Below are 21,939 nucleotides of genomic sequence, written 5' to 3'. Positions count from 1 at the left end.
TTGTGATGGTTAACTTTAATTGTATTTGTTGTTCCACTATTGTCTCTCCCCTCTTTTCACCCACCTCTCCTCTCGTCCCCATTTCCCTCCACCCACCCCAACCTGTCGAAGCAGCTCTGGTTCTGGACCAGGGGTTTGTTTCTCTCCACAGTCACCAGCACCGCGTTCTGCTCAATGAGGGAAGTATCTGGCCTCTGTGTGGTCTTTAAGGTCCCGTACTTTCCTTCCTTTAGATAATGTGTGGGTAGATACAAATAAATCAAAATGATTTAAATTTGTGTCCCTAAATTGGGATGAGCATCAATGTGAATCCTGTTTAATTCACTGTGGGGGTGTTCACTTGATATGAGCTGCAGCCATTTTTGGGCCAATATGGTCCTGATTGTCTATTTTGTGCTCATGTGTTTATTGTGAATAACCCGAAGCGGAAGTGTTGTCCTTGTTGCTGCGGGTGAGTCGGTGGGACTTGACGGAGGCAGACTGGATGAGAGGAGTCAGGGAACAGCTGGATGTCGGAGCACGGGAACAGCTGGATGTCGGAGCACGGGAACAGCTGGATGTCGGCGCAGGGGAACAGCTGGATGTCGGGGTAACAAAGACACCGGAGCTGTTTCACACCGGTTCCCACTCGGAGCTGCTGAACCGACCGTCGTCCCGCTCCTCCTCCTCCTCCTCCTCCTCCTCCTCCTCCTCCTCCTGTGTTCAGCCCGTGTTGTCTGGAGGATGCGACGGGCCCGCGGTGCTCCGCTCCCCGTGCAAACATCCATCAGCCGCTGCTCCGCGCTCGTCTCCGACACCGAACGTAGATCGGAATAATTGTTCCCGTGCTGGGCGGACATCTCCTCCATCCTCCCTCAGACATGAAGCCGTGAGGCCGCAGGGAAACGTCGCTGGGATTATTTCTCCTCGTCGGTCAGTACAGGTACGTGTGGGAGGGAGGCTGCTGCTCCGCCATACATTTTCTACGGGCTGCTCCACTTGAGAGCTCCGATGGCCACGTACAGTGCAGGGAGCAGCCGGGGTCCACTGCCAGGTGCTGTGGCCTCAGTGCTGCAGCACCTCGGCATCACACGCACCGTGGTCCTACTGACACATGGCTTCGTTGTGCTGTATGGTCACACTGAACATGGTCACACCTGCAGGGCTGCATCTGGCCTTTAAAGGGCCCCATCACACCCGGAACAGGATTTATAAACACCCACATTGGTGTGAGTGTGAGCATCTGATGGAAGAGTCACATTTGAATGCTAAACTTCATTCATTCAAGCTGCAATGTGCTTCTTGATTATTGATGAGCCTTGTGTTTATTTTATGTACAGATTTTCTTGAACATGTTTTAGAATCTAAATAGATATTTTCAAACCTGTTTTTTTGCCACCACAGTTTTGTTTGCCTTGACACTTCAAAGCTGTGATTCTCCCCGCTACAAAAACAAATAAAGGTCCCAGTTGACATGGGGTGATGTTAGGCAAGTATAGGCTGAAATCAATCAATCAATCAATCAATCAGTCCATCGTTATTTGTATGGCCCATAATCATAAATCCCAGTTTGTCTCATAGGGCTTAACAAGGTGCGACCTCGTCTGCCTTCAACCCTCAGGAAAAACTACCCAGAAAATCCTTTTAACAACATTAATGGAGACGAGTATCAATGTTTAAACAATAGACAAAGTCTGACGGAGATAAAGGGAGCAGAAATTTCAATCGTAATGATAGATGTATTGACAACAATGGTAGTATGTGTGAGTAGGGGTTGTGTTATGTGTTGTATTTCTATCAATCATAATCCACAATCAGCCTGGAAACTGTGTGGCTGCAGTTTCTAACCTGGATCCGCAATGATGAGGCTCTAGGAAAGAAGTCTTGATGAGACATTCATGAGATGCAGAGGGAGAGGAGGAAAGAGAGAGAGCAGATGTTCCCAAATGTTGCAGCATTAATAACATTCAGTACATGTTACATTATATATGGTAAAATATACCATATGCACTTCAGTGTATATGGTATATACAGTACATGTTATGGGTATATGAGGTGGCCACTTCATAAGGTAAACATCTTGTCTTTTCTAATTCAACACAATCAATTTAACCTGTAATGCATTTGTAATGTTCAGCCATTGTTTCCATTTTCAGAAATATTTTTCCCATTTATATATTTTTTTATTTCATAGAACATACAGTATGTAACCTACCCACATTTAACTTAAAGTCCCCTATAGAAAAACACATTCACTAATCACAAGCAGGAACAGACTGCTGTTTTATAATAATAATAATGAGAATACAAAATAATTTAGGGAATATTTTGGAGACATGTTGCATGCAACAGAATAAGAAAAGTGAATGTGTGTTGTTTTCTTTTAGCATATAACGTTGTTGGGCCAGAGGGTCATCCAGACCACAGTGTAGTTCTTTTAGGGCTGAGGCTGCATCCTCCATCATCATCAGCTCTAAATAGACTTTCATCAAGTCAGGCAGCGTACAACATATTTTCTCTCTCCCAGTTCATTAGTATAATAGTATAGTATAACTCACTTGAAACGAAAATCTAGAGCAATCAAATGTTCAAACCCCCCGGCTCCCCAACAGACATACAGCTGGACATAGTGGGATCTTTACACTTAATATAGACACATCTATAAGACCATAATGCCTCCGGACACGCTTCATGACTTATGATCTGTAATTTCTGTGGAGATGGATATGTTTTAAACTAGGTCTTCATCACTACAATGCCACAATGGGATGAATAATATGAACGTTGCATTATGGAGTCCAATTGTTCTTTGGATAGAGATATACTTATGCACTGTGACATATTTTCTTCAAAGAGCCTTTACAGACTTGCAACTCAGAGACAGCGTCCTTCTCTGTCATAGTTGGAACCAATTACAGCCTCCTTTCCAAGTATTTCTTCAGTACCATGTTCTGCTGCTTTACAAAATGCTTGAATCTTCACAACCATGATTTCTTTGTAACTCATTGACACATTAACGTGTCCCATTTATTAACAGTTTGGCCCAAAGTAACTCTTCACTGCTGCCACATATTTACAAGCAGTGAGTGAAGGATTCTACCAAAATGGACATGAGGGTAAAACCAGTCCATGAATTTTCCATTGCTCTTGTCACAGCATATCAGAAACATGCAAGTAATAAGTATAAACATCTAGTACTGTTTTAAGATTTAGTCTGGCCTTTTTTTTTATCTTTACCAGAGAACATCAGTTTATTTATTTTCTCAAATCTTTACAGAGGGAATCTCAATGGAATAGCTCCCAGCAAAACCAACAGCATAGTAAAAAAACACTTCTGTTCTGAAAAGATAAAGGCAGTGTTCTCCCTCTGTTGGGATAATCTCTGATATTTTTCAACAGTTTAGGGACACTACTGTCAAATATCTTAGCAACAGGAGATATTACATTTATCCCAGGGTATGGCCTGCTGTCTCCACACTGTGGAAGTTGCAGATAAATGAGCTGGAAAAGTGATATTATTCAGAGGGATCACTTTGCTCTCTCCAATTCACTTTATATCCTATAAAATGGCCCAAAGTATTGTGAGCAGTTATGAGCATTACATGAAGAAGTATCCAGTATTGCCAAAGCCTCACTGGACTTTAACCACTTTCTCAATGCTTAAATCAAGTAGCTTAGAAAACAAACTATTATTAAACAAACTGAGAGGTTGGAGATGAAGCATCTGCAGGCTTTGGTATTACTGAAATAACAGCTTTGTGCAGTATAGCAGGCATTGATTGTAAAGTAATTATATTGTTGTGTAACAGTGTGAGGAAAGGAGACGGTATGTCTACTTAACTCAGAACTACATCCATCACCACCAGGTGCCTTGCCAGTAGACAGACTTGTCTCAAATCCAATACTTGAGTCAGTAGTATACGCAGGTAGTATACACATGCAGTACACTGTGTACACAGTCTAGTTACTGGTGTAGTGTGTACATTTTGATTCGATTGTGTTGTCCAAAATCAAACAAAGCTGCAGGCAAGCAAAACTTACCAGACATATCACAAATCATTAAATACATTAATCCATCAATTCATTTACCTTCCATTATGCTACAAAGTGTTTATTCTAATCAATAATGCAAATACCCTTATCTTTCTGATGTTCTCCTTTACACTTGACATCTATTGCACTTCTGTCCGTCCTGGGAGAGGGATCCCTCACATGTGGCTCTCTCTGAGGTTTCTACCTTCTTTTTACCCTGTTAAAAGGGTTTTTTAGTAGTTTTTCCTTACTCTTGTTGAGGGTTAAGGGCAGAGGATGTCACACCATGTTAAAGCCCTATGAGACAAATTGTGATTTGTGAATATGGGCTATACAAATAAAATTTGATTGATTGATTGATTTATTACCTATTATGAAATTCCTTCAAAGGATTCTGTTTATATTCTGGACAGACATGGACATAAACCGCAATTCGACTGGTTGGTGAAGGCCTACGCTGCAAGACGATGATTCTAGTTTTGTATTTTCTTGTGGATTACAGACTACATCATCCACATGTCTGTTCTCACTCATATATGTTTTTCACCTGATACCATTCCTGTGCCGTTGTAAATAAGGGATGTTTTACTGCTGGCAGTTAAGATGGGACTGGATCTCCTATCCTATTTACTCAACCAGCTTCATGTTGTTTTTGAATTTTGAATTACGAAATGCATAAAACCTCATTGCCTGGTCTAAATGATGCTGTTGGTTTAAGTACCTACTTTGATCAAGTAAAGCAACAATCCCCAGAGAAAGTTGTCTGGGCAAACAGCAGCAGTAGCCGTCACTGAATGACGCTTTGCCAGCATCCAGCTCCAAAGGACAGACAGAAAAAGCCTTGAAAACGGCTCCCTACTTGAGTCAGTTGTTCAAGGCATGGATGGTTCCTATGGTGACAGTGATTCACAGACTATGATGCTTATCCAAAAGAGCTTTGAATTAGTAGAGTTGTATAAATGCCCAGGATGTAACAATGAGTGTGCTGCCCTGCGATTTCCTGTGGAGTTGCTTTATACCATTCATTCTATAATCATGGAGGTATTTTCTGCTCCTAAATACTAAAATCACACATCTATAATTTTTGTCCTGAGATCCTCCAGATCCTTACTTTACATGTATTAGTGAAAATCTTCATGAGCTTACATGAATAATTCTAGTTGGGTTGGGGACAAGGAGTTCTCGTCATTCTTAATACACTACAGAAAAGAAATGTACAGTTTAGTTAAACTCTGGACAGCAATTCATTCAGCAGTACACAACACGGTACTGTGTTAAGTTAATAGCTCAGATCTGAGAAAACAATAACATAACAAGATGGGTCAAGTTAGAGGATTGTTAACAAACCACAAGGTTTCTCTTTCAACTTATTTAAATGAAAAAAAATATGATTCTTTATTGTCATTGCACCGATGCAGGCAACAATAAAAACTGAATTGCGATCAATGTAATGAAGGTGAACAGTAAACTAAATACTCAGTAAATATTCATCTCAGTTTACAGACCTAATGTTGACCTACAGCACTTGAGGCTGTTGTATTCTTATAATTTACTTCTGAAGCTTGTGCTTCCAGACCTTTTCAGTGATGGAAGCTACAGATTGTATTATGTGTAGCAGCAGCATGTCGCTGGATTGTCAAACAGATCATTCTCATGTGACTGAAGCACAGTGTGTCAGTGTAGACCTCAAGAGGCCGGGCTGGACTGTATTGGCTATTTGGATGTGACACTGGAACTAGATGAGACCCACATCTGAACCAAAGTCTTCTCTGAATGCAGCAGAAATCCCACTGAGACTGAAAGAGAAAGCTGAATATACGACAAGGGAACATTTTCCCTCAAAGTAAAAGTGTCTCACTTGTCTCATTTTCAGTTTTGGTAACAGTGCTTCGGTAATGGTAACACCCGACATAGTTTAAACATCAATTTTATTTAGTTCAGTTTTATTTGGATAGTGCCTAATCATAAAATACGTCATCTCAAGGCACTTTACATAGTAGGGTCCAAGACCAATCAGCAAGCACAGTGAGAGGCACAGTGATCTTTAGATTTTCACACATCACTGCCTCTCATTATAAGTCTGTATGAACGTGAGTGTGTTTGGATGCATCTCATTCCTGAGCAGGCACAAAAAATTGCCACTGAAAGCATTTTGAATAGTTAATAACATTTAACTATTTTAAATGCCCCCTGTATGTAATGTTCCTAGTTTGAACAATCACGTTAGAGCAGGATGTGGTGGCCCATTGGTTAATAGTCCGTGTGGAGAGCCAAAGAGGAGGATCATGTTGACCCAAATGCACGTAAAATGTCAAACTCCAAAAAGAGTATCCCTGTTTGTGTTTTGTGTGGAGAAATGTTGGACTCGTCTGATAAAAGAAACTAGTCTGACTGTAAACAGTGAACTGTGTCTCCATTGGAAGCCCCAACATAGTGCCCGGTGCCCCCCAAAGGCGTATTCATCACCAGACGATAGCCGATGGGCTCCGAGATTGGTCTTAAATAGACAAGCTTTACTTTACAAGTCACCTTCACCCATTCAGACACACATCGATTCATTCGTTCACATTCATTCACACAGAACAGCAGTCAGGGGCAATTAGGGTTCAGTGTATTGACACTTCAGTGTGCAGGAGCTGGAAGCTGAACCGCCAAACTTCTGGTTCATGGACAACCAGTGTTTATCAGCCATTCCCTTAAAGATTCATTATCATTTATCAGCTAGAATAGTTGAAAATTAATATTGTTTTAATGTACAAATGGAATAAATTCAAATTATTAATCACCTCATAACATAAAGGAGCCCCTTTCTTATATACCTCAAGCCTTAGTGAGCCTTTGAGACACAGAGCAGCATCTCTCTTCTTATAAACCTGCAGCCCTCAGCTCAAGCCCTCTGAGGTTAATACTTATTATGCTGTTTGGTAACACATGCCTGAAGGTTCCAACCTAATACAACCATGACTAATTAAATCTGTGTGATCTTAAATTAATATTTAAGTGTTTATCCAAACAAGAATAAATCGAGTAGTCAAAACAATGAATTTGCTGCATAGATGTCGGGCTACAGGAGGGACTCACTGTTTCCCCCAGAGCTGCACTAGCACTTGTTTACATGCCTTTTTAACTTGGTCAATCTGTTTATTTGCTGAAAAGATCTGAGCTCAGTTGCTAATGCAGAGCATTGATCATGACCTGTGTGTTTACTGTTCTCCCCACATCTCTAGTCCTGTCTGTCGGTGTGATGGCTGTGATGTTGGTGCTTCTTCTCTCCATGCTGCTCCTGTCCACCCACACTCTGACTAATGCGTCTCCTTCCTGCCCTGTGAGCTGTCGCTGCTACAGCCTCACCGTGGAGTGTGGCTCCACCAGCCTCAGAGACATCCCCAAACACGTCCCCCCATCCACACAGGTGGGTTCACTGTACTGCAAGAGGACGCTCAGTGACATTAGTGTTAAATCATTTAAGATATTTTGATGCCCAATCAGAAGTCATGCATTTGGAATTGTGACATCTATATCATATGTTGTAGTTCTTTAACACATTCACCAAAGCTGAACAAAAATCTCCCATCATCCCTCTGTATCTCATCTTTTCTTCATCCAGACCATCTTCCTCCAGGACAATGTGATTGGTCAGATCCGTAGACAGGACCTTCTTCAGCTAAGGCACCTGCACTACTTGTATCTACAGGTAACACACACACAAACAAACACACACGTTTACAAAAGCAGCATCAGCATTAGAACCTGCAATAGAAAAGCTCCTGAGTAATAACCAGCAGCAACAAGTTTTGTGTGGTCACCTTCGAATGTTCCTCCTGCTCCAGAACAACACCATCTCAGCAGTGGAGCCTGGCTCCTTCCGGAACCAGGGTCAGTTGCTGGAGCTGGCTCTGAATGGGAACAGGATCCACCTGGTGACGGCTGACATGTTTAAGGGACTCGAGCATCTCCGCATTCTGTACCTGGCAGGAAATGACATCACACGCCTACTGGACTACACCTTCCGTGGTTTACAGGTAGGAAACATTTTAGCAGATGTCTATAATGGCTGTTATGTTTCACTTTCGTGTATTTAAATGGCAAACTTGATACATAGCTATGCAAGATGTGTTCTCAGTGTCCTGCTCAGGGTTCTGTATATGAAGCTCTGAAGATCATGTAGTATTCTGTCCCTGTTGCAGCGTCTGCAGGAGCTCCATTTGCAGCACAACAGTATAGACATGTTAGCAGACCAGGCTCTAGCTGGCTTGACCTCTCTGGCTCTGCTGGATCTGAGCAGGAACAATCTCCATACCATCGGCCCTGCATCCCTGCGACCTCTTGTCAGCCTGCAGGTGCTGCGCATCACAGGTGAGACCGGACTTGTTATTGTACAAAGATGAAGGGTGGTCCGCAGGAAACCTATTTAGAGACAACTGACAGTCGTGTCGGTCGTTTTACTTTTCTTAAAATCACCATGCCGTCACAATTTGGGGGTTAAATTAAAGCCATGTGGTTCATAAAGAAGGAACAGTGGTTATTTCAGTACATTGAAGTCAGTTCTTGACTTCTGGGAACAGTATATATAGTGGCAACAAAGTGTAAGCTCTTTGGAATAACCTGGTTTTCTGCATTAATTGCAATGTGATCTCATCCTTATTATAATGTGCTTCAGTGAATTTTATAATAACATTACTAAATGGCATTTTTCTTTATTAAAAAGGCCTGGTTGAGGTATATTTCAGTGCATATGCAGGGATGCTTTTCATTTTGTATTATTTATACACCTCAGTGTTTAGGGTCATTGTCCTTGTTAAGGTGGCTGGTACACAAGACTGAAAAACAGGGAGTTGAATGCAATGAAGAATTTATTTACAAACTGTAGAATAGTTGAAGATGAGTCTTCGGGCCAGGGTGTAGGGGGTGGGCTGAGGCAGAGACTTGATCCAGAGCTGGCTGAAGCAGGAGAGATAGCAGGGGGGAAGCCGGGCAGAGTGAATCCAGAAATCCGAGGTGGGGTGCAGAGAGGGTTCCAGATCAGGCAGGAGTGAGACGGAGGAAGAAGTGGACCAGGGACAGGCTGCAGGCATCTTGGCACAGGATTCACTACAAAAATCACCAAATACCATCAAAAAAGGTTTCAAAGAGCTGGAACTTGATTAACTGTTGAGTTGCGTCTCAGATCTGGCAGCATGGTGCTATAGGGTCTTCTATGTAGAGGACTATTTAGAGAGATCAGCAAAAGAAAAAAACATTTTCGGACACTCAGCACATTTTCTCTGCACCAATTATTATGGGATTGTCGCAGGATTATGACGTTGGCCGGTGGAAAATCCCACAGGAATTGTAAATGTTTATTTTCCACTTAGTATTAATGCATTTAGGTAAAAATGATTAGGTAAAAATGATTAGGTAAAAATGATTTTTCAGTTTGAGCGGTGATGCTCAAAAGGTCGGGCTGTTCCTTCTGCCCTCTCTCCTCTCGTCTCTCCGCTGCAAGCGCAATGCAGCATGGTTGCGTGGTTAGTGACCATTGGTAAACTACTTTTTACAATACACCGTGGGAAACAATGAGTGCACTATATAGGGTATGAAAAACTCACCGAATGTTTGGAGTATATAGTGATTAGTGAGTGACACAGCCACAGAGGGGAGGTGCAGAGCCGATGGCAGTCCTGCTGCATCACCTAACTTCTACTGAGCTTTAGACTCACTCACTACTCATTTTGTTTTGCTCATTTTCCTTAATTATTTGCTATTGACAACTAGAGCTTAACCAATCCTCCTGCTCAGACCACTTGGTAAAGGTTAGACACAGATTAGTTTATGTTACACTCGTCCTGCAGTTATTCCTTGTTCAGTCATTGTATTTTTCTCTCTTTCTATTCTTATTTCTAAACTATCAATTCATTCAGTGCAAGTTCCTTGTTTACCTTGGGTCAGTCTAAAACCACTAAACTTTCTGTTAAATACAAATCACTATACACCCTATTGACTCATCACAAAACATCTGTTTGTTGTCCTATCACCACGGCCAGTAACTAGGGCCTCTGTTTCACCATATAGACATTCCAGCCTAACCTCTCATCCTCTGCTTCGCTGTAGATAACCCATGGCGCTGTGACTGTGCTCTCCACTGGTTGAGGAGCTGGATTGATGAGGCAGGGCAGCGGCTGCTCAGCTCTGCAGAGCGCCGGCTGGTCTGCATCGAGCCGCCACGTCTCTCCCACCTCAGTCTGGTGGAGGTTCCTCTCAACAGCCTGGTGTGCATCCCTCCACTGGTGCAGCTGGAGCCCAGGAGGCTAGCTGTGCGCCTGGGGGAGAGCCTTAGGGTGTCCTGCCATGCCTCTGGTTATCCTCGGCCACAGGTAGGGACACCTCATGTTAATAAGTGGAACTTCCAGCAGCACAGCACAGTGCTGGTTTGTTTCAGCATTCAAAGTACTCCATCAGCAGTTTGCATGTCATCACCTGAAGATTACTCACTCTGAATTTTAGGATGTGATGTGTGAATGGTCTCATTGTTTCCAAATCTTTTTTTAAGTGCAATGCTTTCGAAAACAGGTGAAAGAAGACAAGACTGATCAGTAAACTCTGAATACTCCTGCAGGTGACGTGGAGGAAGGCATCCCAGGGTAAAGTTGTGCTTTCTCCCCGAGGCCTGGTTCAGGAGCTGGGTGCTGGAGGAGGTGGAGTAGGCGGGGCAGAGGAGCGCTCAGAGGAAGGCAGGGTCAGTCTGCAGAAGACTGAAGGCGAGCGCTTTGACCCTGACACCGGCAGTGGCATGCTGTTTCTCAGTAATGTGACTGTGGCTCACGCAGGTTTCTATGAATGTGAAGCCTGGAATGCAGGGGGTGTGGCCAGGGTGACCTTTCAGCTCGCCATTAACTCATCCACTTCCTCCTCCTCCTCGTCCTCCTCCATCTGGGCATCTTGGTCCCAAGTGTCCTCGCCATACTCCCCTGTCTGGCCCCGGCTGAGGAACCACGGCTCGGCTTTGGGCTCAGATGTGAGTCGGGAACCCCTTTACGCTCTAGGCAGCATGGCCTTCAGTGCTCTGGGAGCTGCCACTCAGACTGCCATCGCTGTGGGCATCTCCCTGCTGGCTCTGACCGCTCTGCTGCTGGTCGCCATGATCTACAGCCGACATCACCAACGCGACAAGGAGGCTGATGGAGCTGAGAAGGTGTGTGTTTGTCCGAACTGATAAATTAGAGGAACTGGCTTTGGCTTGACTTGGATTGACAAAAATATGTTGTACATACCAAACAATTGTTTTCTGACACAATACTTTGAAGAAATTCAGTCTACTTTGCCTTGTTAACATTTAACTTCTCCTCTGGAACTGATGTAATATTTATGATCTGACAATAGACTATAGACTAACATCTAAAGGCAGAAAGCATGACTGAATTCAAATGTCTACCTTACAGACTAGGGGCCTCATTTATAAAACAGTGTTTAGGATTCATAGTAACAGTGTACATGCGCACAAAGGCCGAAAATGGGTTACGCAAAAAAAGATTCCCAGATTCACACTCCCTCTGGAAACGTGCGTAAGTGGATCTGCCTCAAAACCCGCTACCTCTACATGCCCACATTCAACCATAAATGGTCAATGCAAAGCACCTCATGAATATTAAACTAACCTGCTGAACAATGGGTTTCTCTGGTGAATCATGGCATCATGAGATGAGAACAAGAAGCCCAACCTTCTGACACTGACATCGAGGTGTTTGTTAGCGAGGTGGAGGTGAAGAAACACAGATTGTTTAGTGGCCACAGCAGTGATGTCACTAATAAAACAAAATGCACTGAGTGACAGAGTGTTGCGGATGCTGTTAATGCAGCGAGTGAGAGTGAATACAGCAAAGAGGAAAGTGTCTGACATTAAAAAGTGGTCAGATTTAAAGGTGGGGGGAAAAAAGAATTGCCTCTTATCGTCAGAATGTGATGGGACATGTTTTATCAGAGACAGCTGCAATATCCTCAATCTATCAATTTTAACTGAATTATTTTATTCCCAAAAGAGGCTTTAAGCGAAAAAAAAGGTTCAAATTTTACACTGTTATTCGTATCAAACACATACCTGTCTGCAAATGAACCCAGAGGGGTAAGAAGAACTTGTGTTTATGGTTCGGTTCCGTCGGTCTTTCTGTGTAATACTGGACTCAGCCCAGCACAAAGATCTTTTTGATTTTGTGTAATTTGTGTAATATTTAAATCAGACTATTAGGTTTCCCTGCCAGGAGCAGTGGCTGACAAAAAACTAAAATACTGTACGTCAACTTCTAACAGATGAGAGAACAAAAATGTTACAGAATAAGAGCAAAGCATAGAAACAGTAGATTACTCTTTGATTTTACTTATTATAATATGTGGGGCTTTTTACTGCTGTACAAGTCACAGTGTCAACACTATACACATCACAGCAAGTTTTTCTTCTTCACCGGTTCAGTGGGCCTGTAGCCTACTTGCTTATCATTAGGTTTTTTTTTTGTAGTTTTTCCTTACTCTTGTTGAGGGTTAAGGGCAGAGGATGTCACACCTTGTTAAAGCCCTATGAGACAAATTGTGATTTGTGAATATGGGCTATACAAATAAAATTTGATTTGATTTTGATTTGATCATCTGTTATGCCAGTCTCCTCCCTTCTGTCCTCATTTTGTTTGTTTGTTTATTTATTAATTGATTACTTTATTTATGTACTTATTAAAAGAACTAGAAAAGTGAACACAGGCCAGTTAACAGAATTGAATTATTGAATTATTATTATTATTAGTAGTAGTAGTGATAATGTTATTTTCACAACAATAATCTCATCATTACAACAATTACAGTATTTTACAAAATAATAATAATGATGATAATCTTGGATAATCCTTGTCTTGTCACCACCAATGTAATTTGTAATAACAGTAATAATAATAATAATAATCATCATTACCATCACCAATAATCATTTAATTTTTTTGCATTATTAGTAAACTATAAAACTATAAAACTATAAGTATAACTATAGGCGGCTTGCGGGTCAGGCAGTTGATAAAAGTTGAAATGTAAACTCACACACTTTGTCGCATATGCAACCATATTATATATTGTTGTCCCCCAAAAGTGACCAAAGTGAATTTTACCCTGCAGGAGGAGAGCATCCTCTATGTGAATGACTACTCCGACGGGCCCACCACCTTCGCCCAGCTGGAGGAGTACCGTGACGAGCGCGGCCATGAGATGTACGTCCTCAACCGGGCCAAACCCGTGCTGCCTCCTGCTCCACCCACCGCTGTCTCCACCACTAACTTGGGTTGCCCCGCTCCATCGGACACCTCCAGCCACACCCTCTCCTCAGGGCCTGGCCAGATCGTGACTCCAACTCTTGCCCCCAACAAACAGCAGCAGCAGCAGCTGCAGCCAGAGGTTGACATACGGACCATGAGGAGAATGGCGGGGGAGGGAGGGGAGGCTGAGCCTGTGATTACATCAGAGGCTGAAGGGATGTTTCTTAACCACACAGGCCTGTTCATGGACTCTCAGATCGCGTACGAGATTCACTGCTGAGGGGGGACAGAATCCACTGCAACACAGAGGTTTTGTGTGCGTGTGTGTGTGTGTGAAGCAGAGGCTAACAGATGTGCTCATTCCTCTGGAAGGATTTACTTTCTTCAAGACTCATTCACAGTAGTGGACTCTCATTGGAGAAGCTTTACAGACACGGCAGAGCTCACAATCTGGTTTAAATCAATAGTACTGAGGCTTTCCAGTGGACATTGTGTGAACTTGCATGCCAAAACATCAGTGGTATTGGCCAGTCAAAGGCCCTGTACTGTAGACAAAGTTAAGTGGAGCCAGGTATATACTGAGCTGCACATCACTGAACTGAACTGTCCTGTACAGGAACATCCTGGTCAGCATTTATCAGAGCTCCTTTCATCGCAGAACCTTTCACTGTCATTGATGTTCAGGAGTTGACATCTGTCCCCTCAAGACTTCACCCAAAGCTCATTAGTTATTTGCAGGGTGAGTCTAATAAAGGGGGAAGCCATGAAATCTTTCAGTACATGAGCATGTGGGAACCCTTGTTTATTTTGTAAATGTTGTTTATGTCTTAATTTATTTTGAAAACATTATAGTGATTGTGGGACTGCTGAATTTTGTTACTATTTATTTCAAAATATCATATCACTTTTTAATCGTCTTTTCGTCATATGCTTCTTATCAATGTCTAATCCAGTTCCAGACACCAACAGTGAACCTCCGCTGTCTCTATCACAAAGTGACTTCATCCTTAGGCTACTCTGTCTCTCCGTGGGTTAGCTGGTCCGGATCCTAACATTGCTAATTCTGGGTATTGTGTCATGAAGCAGGATACTAAGCTAATCGTGTGCAACATCGACAGTTCAAGATCAGAGTATTTAATATGAGATAACATGAATCTGTTCGTACTGTGGGGAAATAAGGCTTTTCAGTGATGTAACCAATACAGAATATCCAGTAATCAAACAACGAAAGTACAGTAGAATAAGATGCTATAAAAAGAAATAGAATTTTTATGTAAAAAATTGGTCCAATACAACTTTGAGGATTACTTTATCAACAACGGATGAATAAATGGTCAGCAAGAGGATATGGATTCTAGTCTCACAGGGTGAACAAACTAGTAAGAAATTCACTTCAAAAGAGAACCACAATCCACAGGGGGTCTGCATGAATACGGGCTTTAAGAACAGAAAATGTGTGTGGATGTGTTTTTCCAATTAAAAGGCTCTTGTTTTATTCAAATGACTAAAAGGTTAAATGTTCATATTCTCTTCAGAGCTAAAATCATTGATTTTAGAATAAAGTGCCAAATCTCCGCTTTCATTTTAGTAGGTTTAAATGTTGATATTGAAAGAACTGTGTGTGAGACATAGCCTTTTTATTGCACAGACACTTTAACATAAGTTCATGTACAAAAACAGAGTTTAGATTGTGTCGTCCTCCAATTAGGAGCAAACAGGTGAAGGGAAAAAAGACCCACTAAGACAGAGATATTAAAGCTAATTTAGCAGATGGGTGCACTTTTGAAAGACAAATGTAAACATGAAAGCTAGAAAAGGACAAAGGTCGACAGAGGAGCACAAGTAGAGGATGACTAAAAAAAATAGAAAACCCCTTTGTGGCTTTGGAGAAAGCTCTCCAGGATGAAGGCGGACATGATGTTTCATTCAAGAAACGACGTCATGACCTGCGCATCAGAGGATTCACCACAAGATGTGAACCACTGCTACATCAACCTGATCTGTCAACAAACAGATCCAGCTGCAGTCCAAAGAAACACACAAAAAGAGTTGTGGAAAGACCTATTAAGGACTGATGACACTAAAATCTACCTCTATCAAAATGAACGAATAAACGAAGGAGTGAAGGAAAGTGTAGAGAAAAAAGGAGCAGCTTGTGACCACAAAGCCACCACCTCGTCTGTCCAACTTGGTTCTGCTCGCGCATACGACTCCAATGGAACCGGCAAAGTGTTTTTTATTGATGGTTTCACTGCTGACAGAAACAACAGGATGAATGCAGAGGTTTACAGGAGCTCTCTCATTATCATTTACAAATTCAGCAAAATGCAGCAAAGCTCAAGTATGTCATCGTCCAGCAGCAACAATCTGAAACATACAGCCAAAAATCCCAAAGAACTTTTCAGAGTGGAATATCCTCAACGAGCTGAGTCAGACTGCGTTCCACTTACTGAAGTTGACACTAAAGACAGAGACACCTCAGAACAAGGTGAAGAGCTGAAGAACACTGTCTTGGCACTATGTGTTTAAAGGGGTGTATCTCTCACACAGTTCTTTCTATGTTGATGTATATAGGGTTTTGATATGAATACGAAATCATCTCCGATCTTTATTCAATAGTGTGGTCTTTCATTTTGAGACAATTACTTTGTGTCACATTCAGATTCTGTGAAGCTTTCCCTCAGAACACCTCTCTCTCAATCAGCCCAAGCTCATATACGCAAATTAGCTCAGCTTCTGCTCAGAACCGTTTGTACTCAGATATACTGTTGATTGCATAAATGTCCTGTGCTTCAGTTTCCAACCAATAGAATACCGCAATGTTGCCCAATTATACAGTATCATCATCACTGTCCCCACCGAGGGTGCATTTGCTTTCCCTTTGTCAGCAACCTTATGGGCGGTTACTGTTTAACCAGGTTCAGCGCATCGCCCACCAGCATGAATCCCCAAAGTCAAGGACCTCATTTGCTTTCACAAATCACAGTTAGGTGAAATTTAACAGACTGCTCGTGACTAAGTGTCTAAAGTCTGGTTGGAGTCAGTCCATTTATTTCCAGTTGTACAAATAAACACTTTGTCCATCTAAATGTCTTCAAAAATAATTAAAGAGGGTTTTGTGTTTTTTTTCTTCAGATGAACCCTTTGTTCAGTCTTTCTCTTGTTTGTTTGTTGTCACAATGTTTTTGTGTCAACAATGAAATTAGAGAAGATCCATACACAAGATTGTACACCTCTCTTTCTATATTATGTTTTTCTATAATATTAAGACAATGTTATCGCAGAGTGGCCCAAAACTATATTCCTGTGTGAAAGACATTTCTCCTTGAAAATATGTATCTCTCTTAAAAGGGTTTTGCTATTGCTACATAGCCAACGTTAGCATTAGTAGCTGTAAGAGAGAGCTGTCTACAGTAATGGGAAGCAACTGTAACTCTTGTTTTGCTTCTTGTTCTATTCTTCTTTGCTTCTACCTGTGTTAGCACGCCAACAAGCAACCTCCGGCCCATCTTCTCATTTTACAATAGTGCGTCACAGTAGAGTCAAGTAATCAATCACTCAAATTTTATTTATATAGCCCATATTCACAAATCACCTCTATAAACAGCCTCAGCCTCTGTAAACATGGGAAGAGAACCTAGAAACCTCAGACAGAGCCACATGTGAGGGATCCCTCTCCCAGGAAGAAACAGAAGTGCAGTAGATGCCACTTGTAACTGAACACATCAACAAAATTACAATATTTACAACATTGATTAGAAGAAACAGATTTTAACATAATGGAAGGTGTCAATGTTTAAAGTATTTATACATAAGAAAATTAGCCATACACGACAAAGATGTCAAGAGAATTTTGGTGATAAGAGCTGACGCTGTTGCCAATGTGCTGTTAACAAAAATGTGATCTCTGCAATGGAATTAATTAGTGGTGCACCGATGTATCGGCCGTATATCGGTAGCGGCCGATATTCGCCTCGTTTACTGCTATCGGCGTATCGGTAATAAACTTGACTTTCACCGATAACATTGGCCGATGTTCATTGGTATGTTTTCTGCAGCCTGCCAATCTGGCATCCAGATTATGGTACACTGACGCCGGGTTTACACCGGGCGCTGAAGCGCCGCGCAGCGCAGCGCCAAGGAAAGCCAGGCGCCTCCCATCCACCCCCCTGTTAAACCTTTGTGCGGTTCACATGGGCTGCGATGCGCCGCGCCGCGCCAGCGCCCTTCACCGATGGTTTCGGCGTGCGAGCGAGCGTATCGCGCCAGGAAACAGACTGAAAAATGATTTTAAACGATATAAATGACATATTTGATATGATATAAATGATCAAATATGCATCCCATACTTTGTATTCCCCTTCTGTTGTCCTGGAGTTTTAATTTTCCCAATTTTCCCAATCACATAATTAAATGTCCCCCTCTGCCCATCCACTACAGCCACACAAGCAGTCATATAGATAAAAAGAGAGAGGGGGGGGGGGCTAAAGGCTTGCTTGGAGAATACGTCATTTACCCCCGACACCCGACATTGAACGGGTTACATACAACAACAAGCGGAGAATCACGGGCTGACCGACGCGGAGAAATGCGGGTCCGGTGTGAACAGCCAGGCGGCTGCGCGCTTGAGAATAACGCTGCGCGGCGCGGGGCGGGGCGGCGCTTCAGCGCCCGGTGTAAACCCGGCGTTACACACCAAGAAGGCCACATGCAAGTAATAAACAAATATCGGTATCGGTATCGGCTATCGGCTAGATTGTTGTTTTAAATATCGGTATCGGCCAAGAATTTCCATATCGGTGCATCCCTAGAATTAATACGTCAAATTAAATTTTCAAGTTTTATTTGTCATATGCAGTTAACACAGGGTCAACATTACAATGAAAGGTGTTGGAGAAGAAGAAACCGGTCAGCTCAGCAGTGCAATAGTTCAATTAAAATTGAAATGAAAATAAAACCAAGGTAAAAAGAGCTTACTATAAAAAGAGTCAAATGCAATACAATACAAAACTAAGACTGTATACATTCAATGGTGCTTTAACTGTATGGAGTGTGTTTCCTTGTCTCTGCCTGCTGCACCACCCCTCACCTGAATCCTGAGGAGAATTCGTTGCTGTTGTGAACTCGTCTGAGCAGAGAACCTCTCGCTGTGGAAAGTCAAGACTCAATTCTCTCGTGAGCCTCCGCAGGACATGTCTAAAAACGGCTTATGTGAGTGTAAAATGCAAGATCATTTGTGCTTGGTACATGACTTCAGAGTATATTGTGTTGTAGTTGTGATTAAACTTTAAGCCTTTGGCAAACCTCTTAAACCATGACCAAACTTGGAATACAGTCTTGTGAGACTGAGATACACATGTCTCTGAGAGAAACATGGTTGAGAAACATGGCAGCTATCAACCAAAAACTCTTCACAGGGAGTGGGGGCTGTAAGTCTTTAGATATCTTCAAGCCTCAGTGGGGAATAGACTTTTGAAATCATTTTAAGCTGCAGGGGCTGCTTATGTCACAGTGACCTTGACCTTTAACCACCTAATTCTATTCAGGTCATTATTGAGTCGAAGTGAATGTTTGTGCCACATTGAATGATAATCCCTTTGGGCTATCCTTATATATTGTGTTCAACGCACGGCCATGTGACCTTCCAGAGGCCATTGCTTCCCTCTGTTGAGTGCAAAGTGGTTAGAACCTGTGCATTGTAGTTTGTTCTTCTACAACATTTATATCTACACCACCCATATGCCCACAAATAATGGTTCATGTGGATATTTTCAGCAGGACAGACTGTGGTAATGCGTCTTTACAGGTTTCAGTAAAACAAAAAAAACTTGTCCTAACAAACACAAGAAAAGTGAAGTTCCTTAAATCACTGCACTGGCATCCTGTGCATATAACAGCTTATTACTTGTCCTCGAAGCACTAAATGATCTCCAACGCAAATCCATCTCTGATCGACTTGTTTGTTACGAACCATCCAGTCCCCTCAGGTCACCTGGGACAAATTTAGTCACAGAATCAAAACCAATCAAAGTGAAGCAGCTTTTAGTTTCTGTGCTCCTCACCTGTGGAACAAGCTTCCTGAACACCGGAGGTCTGATACAACTATCAGTTCATTTAGATCAGGGCTGAAAACACTATTGTTTGCCAACCAATGAGGTACATATCATACTTATAATCTTATCACATTTGAATCTTTAACTATTTATTGTCATGTTTTTGCTTTTGTTTGTTTTAGTTTATATTTATATTCATGTTCTTAATTATTCTACTCTAAAGAAATTTGAACTGCTTTGTTTTTATTGTCTTTTACATACAATGCACTTGTCCTCCTAGAGTCTTATTTTTAATGTATTTCCATGTCTCTGTAAAGTACTTTCAATCCCCTTGTGTCTGCTCAGTACTGTATAGTTAAACTTGCCTTGACTTGTATTAGTATTACTCTTAGTTAAGGCTGGAACGTGCTTCTTCCATGCATGTGCAGGGACATTTGTGTGTTTTTTTTTCCATCCTTGCGTTTACAATTTTATTAGGTCACATTTTTTGACAGCAACTGAATCGATCTATCACATGGCTTGACTCTAGATTTAGACTCTGGCACAACTCGGGTAAGTGAAAAAGCAAAGTCTCCTGGGTCAATGACTGGAGCAATGTTTGTTAACAGGCAGGCGAGGCAAAATACCAAAGTGGCAAAGGCAGGTACAAATCTAAAGACGCAGACTGAGGAACAATCACAAGAAGTTAGAAGGAGCAGGCAGAGGGAATATATAGATATATATATAAACTGTATATGGGGACAGCTGCTTCACATTGAGAGAGGAATGAATGAATGAACAGATGATTTATATGTAGCCAGAAAAATGACATGTGGTCGATTCCTGGATAATGATTAAATGTGGGAGCCTGATTCTCACATCATCCCATTGCTGACACTCTGTACATATTTATTTTTCAGTCCCTGGTATAACTCCTAACCTTGACATTATGTTGTTGTCAGTATCATTCTCCTGACTAACGAGTTCTGTCCTATCTTCAGCCAGGTCAGTTATTGAAGTTACTCTGTATGATAAATAAATCATGGCTTAGCTTTTTAAGTTCACGAAACTGCAACATTAGCTGTTATTTACCCAAAGTGGAGTTACCCAGATGTGTGAATGAATGAAGGTTACAGCTTTACTTGACTAATTCACCCTTAAATGTAAATAATTGAGTACATTTTACAGTTGTATTACAATCATAGTTTCTATAGGAAATGCTAAAAGAAAATGACAATAATAATAAAGTAACTAATAAATAAAAACACGGGCCATAGAGTCCCCTTATAAAACCACATTTAAATTCACAAAATCCAGAATTTAATTTGGATCTGCACCAAATTTCACTCACTCACTCGTCAGTCCCCTTAATGCTGCTTTTTTCATCAAGAGCGATGAATTATTTTCTGTGAAATCCATGAAAATGTTGAAATGTTGCCACATATTAATGAAAGTGAGAAAAAAATCCTGTCCCCTGATTCAAAATTGAATGGGTTACATGTCAGCCTTACAACATTAACAACTCTCGTGTTAATCGTCCAGTATTACTGTATATGTGATCTTTCTAAAAAACAGACAGACGTACAAAACATGGAGAAGAAAATAACCTCCTTGATGGAGACAATAAAATAAAGGCCCCAGATTTTAGTCTTTCCTGCACACTTCAATATGTCACATGGGAAAGGTTCTGTATGGCAGAGAGGTTTTCTAGCAGGTTAATATTAAGAAAGGACCTATTTTATCAATAAATCAATCAAATGTTATTTGTAAAGCCTATATTCACAAATCACAATTTGTCTTATATGGGTTAACAAGGTGTGACATCCTCTGCCCTTAACCCTCAACAAGAGGAAGGAAAAAGTACCCAAAAAACTATTAACAGGTGAAAAACATGGAAACCTCAGACAGAGCCATGTGAGGGATCCCTCTCCCAGGACGGACAGAAGTGCACTGAAACTGAACACATCAACAAAATTACAATTTTTACAGCATTGATTAGAAGAAACAGTTTTTAACATAATGGAAGGTGTGTCAGTGTTTAAAGTATTTATACATAAGAAAAAACAGATAGAAATGAAGGGAGCAGCAACGATAATTGAAATGGAGGAGTTATTGCCAATAATGGTAGAATATGTGAGTAGACATATTGTATATCAAGTAGTCTTGTTGTAATCATCGCAAACAATGATTTTTCTCTAAACCTACAAAGTAGCATTGTAGCCTAAACCAAATTTTTCGTGCCTGAACTCAACCAAACTGCAACTGGAAACTGAAAGTGACCATGAGCATCACTCTTCATACCACCTCACCTGACTTCCTGAGGTCTTGAAAGATAGAAAGTGACGTTCAATCAGCTCCCGATGGTGGCAGCTGTTTGGAACGCTAACTGGTGTATGGCACATATTATAAGTGTCCATTGCAAAGATATGCTGATTATTTTTATCAAAAATGCATCAGGTGATTAAAAAAGTGGCAAAAAGAAGACACTTCGGGAAACATTAGATTTTTCATATGGGTGCAAAAAGCTGAATAGTGGTCGTGGTGGCGATGCAGAGTTCTGTGATGAGTAATTATTGCTCAGTAAAGACCAGGCAGATTTCACCTGACCAGCTTCTGCACCAAAGCACAGA

At 41.5% G+C, this 21,939-nt stretch overlaps 1 protein-coding gene across 1 annotated transcript; it reads left to right on the top strand.

Moving 5' to 3' along the window:
- The first annotated feature begins 553 nt into the window (after positions 1-553).
- Positions 554-14,552, top strand: LOC117760371 (leucine-rich repeat-containing protein 24-like). Its single transcript, XM_034583343.1, has 8 exons — positions 554-922; positions 7,239-7,423; positions 7,619-7,705; positions 7,842-8,033; positions 8,199-8,367; positions 10,102-10,364; positions 10,607-11,182; positions 13,141-14,552. Exons 2-8 carry the CDS (start codon positions 7,256-7,258, stop codon positions 13,555-13,557), a joined length of 1,872 nt encoding a protein of 623 aa, XP_034439234.1. The 5' UTR covers positions 554-922; positions 7,239-7,255; the 3' UTR covers positions 13,558-14,552.
- The last annotated feature ends 7,387 nt before the right edge of the window (positions 14,553-21,939 follow it).

This window comes from Hippoglossus hippoglossus, chromosome 4 (genome assembly GCF_009819705.1).
Source record: "Hippoglossus hippoglossus isolate fHipHip1 chromosome 4, fHipHip1.pri, whole genome shotgun sequence".
Lineage (NCBI taxonomy): Eukaryota > Metazoa > Chordata > Actinopteri > Pleuronectiformes > Pleuronectidae > Hippoglossus > Hippoglossus hippoglossus.
Note: the sequence above shows the minus strand (reverse complement) of the source record. Positions and strands in the feature narration are given on the sequence as shown.